At 41.6% G+C, this 8,397-nt stretch overlaps 1 protein-coding gene across 6 annotated transcripts in view; it reads right to left on the bottom strand.

Moving 5' to 3' along the window:
- baiap2b (BAR/IMD domain containing adaptor protein 2b) overlaps positions 1-7,362 on the bottom strand; it is a 54,324-nt gene extending 46,962 nt beyond the window's left edge. For 5 of the 6 annotated variants that reach the window (XM_053511878.1, XM_053511880.1, XM_053511876.1 and 2 more), the window contains exon 1: positions 7,167-7,362. In XM_053511878.1, the coding sequence (XP_053367853.1) occupies positions 7,167-7,238 (72 nt within the window). In that variant the 5' untranslated portion in view covers positions 7,239-7,362. The remainder of the gene's footprint in view (positions 1-7,166) is intronic. The other variant, XM_053511881.1, reaches the window with a different exon arrangement.
- Positions 7,363-8,397: the final 1,035 nt, after the last annotated feature.

Raw genomic sequence — 8,397 nt, forward strand, 5'->3', positions numbered from 1 at the left:
CCCAGTCTGGTCATCTGTCAATCCCAACCCAACAGCTAGCTCTCCCTAGAGAGCTACCGACACATGACTCGTCCTAGAGATTTGAAGAAGACTGTCACCTTTTCTTTTTGTTTGTTTTATGCTGGATCACATGTAAAAGTCACCGGAGCATCCGGATTGTGGATTGGATGGAGCAAATCCTTTCTTTAAGCTCACATAATAACATGTAGGGATTTTATTGACATGATTAGATACACAATTTGGAGTTTATGATATAACTGTATTATTATATATGATATGAATTAAATGTTGTATGTTTCAGTGTCAACAATTTATAACTGCTTATGCTTTATTCCTGTTTTTCCTTTTCCTGCAACTGCTTTATCTAAATACTGTATGCAATGATCAACCATATATGCAGGAAAGTATATAATAATAATATTTCAGAAAAAATGTCTAGATGTAATCTCTCTTTGGCTTCAGACATGTTCCTGAATCCTGTATTGTGTGAGGAGAGACCAATGAATCAATCAATCGAATCAATCAATCACATCATGATGGTTTTGCGTCACAGTATACTGTAATTCATAACATGTTGTAATTTTTCCCCATCACACACCAAGGGTAAAAATAAAAAATAAAAAAAAAAACGAACTCCCCCTTTCTTGTATCATCCCGTCACAGTTCACTGATCGCTGAATCCGTTAGCGTCCCTAGTAAGCACAAATCTCGTGCCTAAAACATCCTCAGCACTCCATCATGCCCCGGGAGACTTAGTGATGCGAATGCACATCACATACGCATGCTTCCATTTACATTTCAGATGAGTTCTTGTCTGCTGTGAGAGTGTGTGCCGCCTCCGCACGACTGCGCCAGCATGAATCCCACCTCACTGAGGTGAAGGAGAAGACTTCCGTGCCCGTATTTGGTCATGTCGGAATTCCCCCGCAGTCCTTTTCTTCCTCTGCTGCAGTTTATTCGCATTCTCGGCACGTTCGGGCTATACCATCTCGGCCCAGCCGGAGGGAGGGAGGAGGGGGGGTTGTTCAAATTTAGCCATTAGGAGCGACTGTTCATTATTAGAATGCGAGGCAGCCAAGGAACCCCATCCGGAAAAAACACGACGATCCATTCAGAGAAAAGCAGTGGCTTGTGTGAATCAGTGAGAAAGGAGCACACACACACACACACACACACACACACACACACACATACATACAGTCTAATTCTAATTTGCATGATAACAATGAAGCAATAAATCTTATGTCAAATGCTCGTGTGTGTACATGTGATAAGGAACAGATCGAGAAGCGTGTGCTGTTATCTTGCAAGATTAGAGATAAAAACGCCTTTGCATCGTCTCCTGCAGAATGCAAATCTATCAAACGCACCAAATCCATCCTCATACTCTCACCATGAATTCTATTACTTCCACACACTATTCTCATGCTCTTATTCTCATGATCACACAGGGAGGATGAATATTTCCCCATCATTACTCTAATTCCTTTAGATCACGCCTCCATCTGAGACCGGTCACGATAACTTTCTCTCACCCTCTGCCAGTCTCATCCCTCACACCCCTCCTCTCTGACCTTGATCGCCCTGGCAGCTTGTCCTGCCAATCTGCAATTTTAAACAGCACAGCAGTAGAGAGATTAATCTCATCACTATTCCCTCTTTGCACCAAATTAGTTCCAACATGGCTGCCAAAGGAGCACATTAGTTCACAGGCTTGAGACTTTTGAGCCAGAATGTCACCACAATGACAAATGAGAAGCTCTGGCTTAAGACAAATGATGTACTGTTCTGAATATGTTCCTAGAGACGGATTTGTTTTAAGCTGGTGCAAACGAGCTAGAGAAGTATATGAATGCTGTGATTTTAGAGCTAGCTAAAACAGTTTTTAAAGGATTTTTTTCTTTAAAGCATCATTCTCACCTCCAGTGCTGGGGGTAATCCAGTTTTCTGCCAAACTCCAAAGACATGTGGTGTTGGCCGATTGCTCTTCATTGCTTTTTAAATTGCCCCAGGGTTTGTTTGGGTGTGTGAGTGTGTGCTTGTGCCCTGCAGTAAGTTGGCAGCCCACGAGGTGGTGTACCCTGCCTTGTGCCCCAAGTTCCCTAAGAGAGCCTCCAGACCCCCATGACCCCACACAGGATAAGCAGTTTGGACAATTCATGGATGGATAGATAGATGGAAGAAAAATTTGACTCGTTGGACTTTTACCAGTGGACATCATCTCTAAGCAGCTTTACAGAAAAAGAATTGACATAAATAATAAAAAAATATATAAAAGATTGGACAATTTGGCTCTGTTTTCTATTTATACCTAAATGTCACTATTTCTCTATACCGCTTATCCTACAGGGTCACAGAAGACCTGCAGCCTACCTCAGGAGACTCGGGGCACAAGGTGGTGTACACCCTGGATTGGTTGCCGGTCAATCGCTGGGCACAAACACACTCATTCATACACTATGGGCAATCTGGAAACACCAGTTAGCCTAATCTTCATGTCGGAGAGAGCACGGGAGAACATACAAATACTTTACTTCTCATGAGACCTGAGGCAGAAATCCAGCACTCGACCCCCTGGAGGTGCAAGGTGACAGGGCTAACCACTACGCCAAATTGTCTACATCAAATGTGTCTTCTTTTAAACAATTTCAGTTTCTCAAGTATGTTAAAATTGTTTCAAGGTTGAATAGCCAGGAGTCCACTTTTTTTGCTGTCTGCATGAACTAAAGCATCAACCGTTTTTTTTTCTTTTTTTTTTAAAGAGAGTAAGGCAAGAGTTTGTCATCATATAAATAACATGCATACAACTGTAAACTATGTATATCCTGTTTGTAACATAAATTTCCACAAAGACAGAATGTGGAATTATTATTTATATGTTATATTTAAAGTGCTTCCAGTCTGCAAAAGGTTTTAAATTAATAATAAAAAAAACGAATTCTGCTGCACCTGCTGCTAACTAACCATAGCTACCTGTTACATTCATTCGTAGATATTAAACACAACTCTTGAATAAATGTCTCATTTTATTTCATTTTATTTATATAGCGCTTTTAACAATGGTCATTGTCTCAAAGCAGCTTCACAAAGTTAAAAGAAGATTATGGAAATGTGTAGGAGCAAGCAAGAATGTGTTTAGATCATAATGATTAGATTGTCCCTGATGAGCAAGCCAAGGGCGACGAGTGTAATTATCTAACCACAAAATGCCACAATTTACTACAGGTAATATACGCATAGTTACGGAATTTATGTATTATGTAATATGCTCAACAAGTTTGTATATAAACACTTCATTCATTCAAAATCAGTAATGTAATGTATGTGTACAGACTGATAAAACCCTTCACACGCATTAAGGCTCTGTGTAAACTTACAGTAAACTTACGGCACGGGTAGATAATTATGAATGATCTTAAACATGCAAAGAATGAAGAAAATGTGGCGTGTCTGGTTAGACAGTGACAGAATCTGGCATGGTGCCGTTTTCAGCAACAGAAAATGCTCTAGGTCTTAGAGAACGTACGTGGAATTTCGACCCCTTGTTAGACACTCAAACCTGCATGTCAATCGATACTGGAACAGATTTGCCATATAGACGATGACTAAACCTGCAAGAGCCTGAGCAAATAAACAACACACGACACCGGTGCCAAAACCACAACACTACAGTACCATCTGTTAGTAGCAGCGTTTGCAGTAAAGTAGGTTAGCATGGTGCCTGATTTAGCTCTTTTCTCCAAGGAAGGGTTAAAAATCCACTTTCTGTGACCCTGTACTCATTCTATCAATCAGACAAATAGATAAACAGAAATATAAAATACATACTTATTTATGCATGTTTGTTTTGTTTCTGTCATTGTTCTTTTCCCAGATAGCAAGTGAGAGACCTCCAACATACACATTCCTTTGGCCCACATACTGCACCACAATGACTTTTCATAGAAATATTTTGCAATTAGGATTGTAGACCTATCGTTGTTGTTCAAAGTCTATAAACTCGGACTGATCTGGCCTATATATAACTGAAAAAGAAACCACAACATCCCTTATCAGCTTCAACACTTCAGCAGTTCAAACATTCCCAAAACCAGCTCTACCGATACCAATCACCCTTTACACGAGTGCAAACCGGAACACATCACAATTGCAGATTGCGACAGTTTGTTTTAGAACTGGTATGTGCACAAACCTACCGGCCTTAAGCTACACCAGTGGCATATTTACTGCAGATCAGATTTTTTGTCACTTTTCTCGTTAATTAAACTTAATCTCTTTTCTTGTTGCATATTTTAGATGCACTTATGTCGTGATTAATTTCCCTGAAAGTTGATGCATACCATTTGTCCTACTGTATGCTTCATTAATCATGTCAAGAACAGCACCAGGAAAAAACTGTAAATTAGGACACCAAAGACCTCCACTAGGTCCTTCGCTGCGGCAAACAAGTAAAAAAAATCCAACATTTGCAAGCACTGCCAAGACAAATGAAAGGTGAAGGGATTTCTTTTTAATGTTCTCCAGTACAACGCTATTACATTTGATACAAGTGACCATATTACATTATACACCCACACCTCTAACATCCATGAGAGCTTGAGATACTGCCTACATACTGTGGGACATCAGCTCAGATGGATTCATATACACATGCATACACACACACACACACACACACACACACACACACACACACACACACTGACCACAAGACACCACCAACTCAGGCTGGCAGATGCAGACTGAGTCACTCGTGAGCATAGACAGGAGGTTTAACGCTCAGGGGGAATTGTGAGATTACTAAGCAGCTGCCAGGCTAAACCTCACACTCTCACGTCCACACACACGCTTTACACATTTCAATATAATTCTCCTACCCAGGACCAGAAAACGTGCCACACTGGGCAAGATGACCACATGATATTGTATAGTCTGTATTTGGTTTAGCAGCAGATTGCACACAAATGGTGCTGTAGTATACAAAAACAAAAGGCACCAAATTCACTCCGAAGAAGTAAAACAGAGCCAATTGTGCCAGCTCGTCCCGACTTGCAGCCTGAAGCGAGCACATGAAGCATTCTGCCTCTGTCCTCAGGTCATGTGGCATCAATTATCTCGGTGCTGCATCCTCATCCTCTCCAGCTGGCACTGCCAAAGTCTGTCTCATCCAAATTCAGCACTAGACCAAGGGTCAAAGCGGCAACCCTTCACTTCTAAACAGAGCCACACCGTGTCCTTATAAAACAGAAATAAACAGTAAACAGAAATATAAGAATCTCCCAACTACCTTCAGTCCCTACATCTCTTCAGTGCGGACTTGTTAGCTCAGACGGCACTTCTTCGTTCCCAAATTCTCTAGACTTCACTGCAGGATACTGAAATAATGATATAGAGTTGCATAGACCGCTTGTTTTCTCAGTGTCACTGTTCAAGCTGTTAAGGCAGCACACTGTAGGTGCCATTCCTTAATACAGTTAGCATGGTGATTAAGTCTGTGATTATTTCATGTTTGGTGAATGCACTTAATAAAGTCTGACAGGGAAAAATAGCTACAGATTCACCGGTTTCCCCCCTGTTAGTTATTATTGCACTATTAATTCTGGTTGATGATTTCACCAGGATTTGTTTGCCGTAATAGCAAAAATCGACAGCTCAGTTTCAGCAGTGTTTGAACAAAAGCAACTTTTAACAGCTTGCAGAATTGTATTCCCAACTCTCTCTGTGTTACACAAGCACTTTAACTCCCACTCCTAACTACAAAGCCTAAACTCATGTGACTGCTTTTCTAAACGTTTAAACCACACTTGACATTAAATGTGCCAAATTTGGTGTTCTACATACTATATCTTAAAGAGGCAGTGTGTGAATTTTAGAGCACCCTGCTGCTTGTGAGACAAATAACAATTGCAAGAAAAAAAAAACAACATAAAAAATAAATCAAAATTAAATTACAATTTTATTTGTCACATACACAGTCATACACAGTGAAATGCTCAGTAAACCACAGAGAGACCTTTCCTTTCCTTTACCCTAGCCCACTGCCCTCTCGTAAAACTGCCACGTGTGTTCTGCATGAGTTATTCGTTAAGGAGACACAGTGCTGACTAGCCCAGTCTCACATGAGAGCAGAGTTAGGTTCAAAACCTGAGAAATGCAAACAGGAGTCAAAGAATGAAGAAGAACTTTACAGATTACATGGTGCACCTTTAACCTACTCTGGCCTAGTTTTATTACTGTGACTAAGCACAATTTAGCAGCTCATCCAAGCAAATTTAATTTCACATCTTGAGTGGAACAGCGCAGCTCCAGGGCAGTTATGTGTTACAGAACTCCAGAGTCCAGAGCAAACTCAGCAACAAACCATTCCAGCTGACCGCCACAACCGTGAACCCTATTGGATCATCACACATCATCACCCCCCCCAGAAGAAATAAGCCTTGTGTAGAGGGTTTAAAAGCCCTGGTATCTAAGTCTCTACACAGATGCCCACAGGATTGTACTAACATGCCTCATTAGGTCAGGTGCAGGATTTTGGAGACACTGAGCAGGTGAGACTCTATAAAACAGTTACAAGAGAGTCTGTCTTGCTCTGAAGTACCAGTCAGTAACGTTGTTGAATTCAGACTCTCACTATCTATCTGTTTCATAAAGTCTAGTGTCTATGCTGTCTAAAGAAAGCTCCAACAGACAAAAGTGTGTTTAAAGTACAGGCACAGTAGCAATAAAAAGTACTTGACACACAAAAAAAAGATCTAGGAAATTGTTCAGATCACTACAGAAACCAGAAACACCCTTCTGGAGTTTGTGTGTGTGTGTGTGTGTGAGCTTAGTGAAAGAGGATTCACCAGCCCATGTGTAATGTTAACAATCTGTTAGATACAGTGTGTGTTCAGTTTGTTGCACACAAGCTGGCAGGTGCATAGAGGCACTTCATCATGCAATTACACAATGTAGCGAAGTTATAAACTTCAAAGCAAAAGCTTTGAGGAGGAAAAAAGAAACAAAAAAGTAACAAGTTCTGTTTTCACAAAACACATCAAACACCAAACAAAGCTGACCATGTAGGGAACACACTGCGTTTATGAGTGCATGTCCCAAAAAGACAGGACGGTGGTGACTCACTCACGCGCGCGCGCGCGCACACACACACACACACACACACTCACCTTGTAGACATTCTCCGTTATGCGGTGCACCTCGTCGGCTCGGGACATTTTTGTGGTTCCAGTCACAACCATGGACAGGAATTTATTTCCGAATACGAGACAAACGGCGGCGTGACAGAGCGAACTTCAGCTGCGGGAGAGAACAGAAGAGAGACACTGCTGCAGTCTGGCACTGAGACACTGAGACACAGACAGAGAGTACCGGCCGCCTTTATTTATACGGAACTCTCTCTCTCTCTCTCTCTATGTGCCCACGCGCGGAGGAGAGCCGGTGTGCGCGAGACAGCTGATGTCGTCACTGAGGGATGCTCTCTCTTCATTCGAAACTCCGCCCAAAGCTCCGCCCACCAACGGGAAGCAAACCATTCATGCGGAATTGCCCCGAGGAGCTGCAGGGATCTATTTCATCTATGAAGAAGAAGGAAAACCAACAAACAAACAAACAAACGATAGATAGATAGATAGATAGATAGATAGATAGATAGATAGATAGATAGATAGATAGATAGATAGATAGATAGATAGATAGATAGATAGATAGATAGATAGATAGATAGATAGATAGATAGATAGATAGATCTTTTTTTCATTTTAAATAAAAAATAGTTAAATAGTGAGTTAAATCATCAGTTTATTCATTCATTCTATGAATGCAGGGACCTTGGATGAAATCTGGTGTATGAAACACTCACTCACTCATCGTCTATACCGCTTTGTCTTGTATACAGGGTCATGGGGGGCCTGAAGCCTATCCCAGGAGGCTTAGGGCAGGAGACATGGTACACCATGGATACGGTGCCAATCTATCACAGGACACACCCACACACACACACACACACTACATTTTGGGAACACCAATCTGAATGTATTTGGATGATGCACACAGACCGTCGAGGCTGGACTTGAACCCAGAACCTGGAGGTGCAAGGCGAAAGTGCTAACCACTAACTAGACCCACTACTTCAGTCAGTGGCCAGGATTGTGGTAGATGCTCAGAGTAACAGTCGTCCTTAAGGTGGGACTCCAGTCCATCATACATCACCATGGACACTCAGTGACACTTATAGTAGCTTTTTCACGTACCTACTGGCATGTTTTGGGAAGGTGGGAGGAAACTAGAGAACCCGGATAAATCCTACATGGACGAAAGAAGTACATGCACAGACATTTAACCTGAACTCAGGTGCATCATGGTAATTTCATGTCAAGTGATTGTTTTTAAGTAGCCTAT

The sequence above is a fragment of the Clarias gariepinus genome, chromosome 14, assembly GCF_024256425.1.
Source record: "Clarias gariepinus isolate MV-2021 ecotype Netherlands chromosome 14, CGAR_prim_01v2, whole genome shotgun sequence".
In the NCBI taxonomy this organism is placed as follows: Eukaryota; Metazoa; Chordata; class Actinopteri; order Siluriformes; family Clariidae; genus Clarias; species Clarias gariepinus.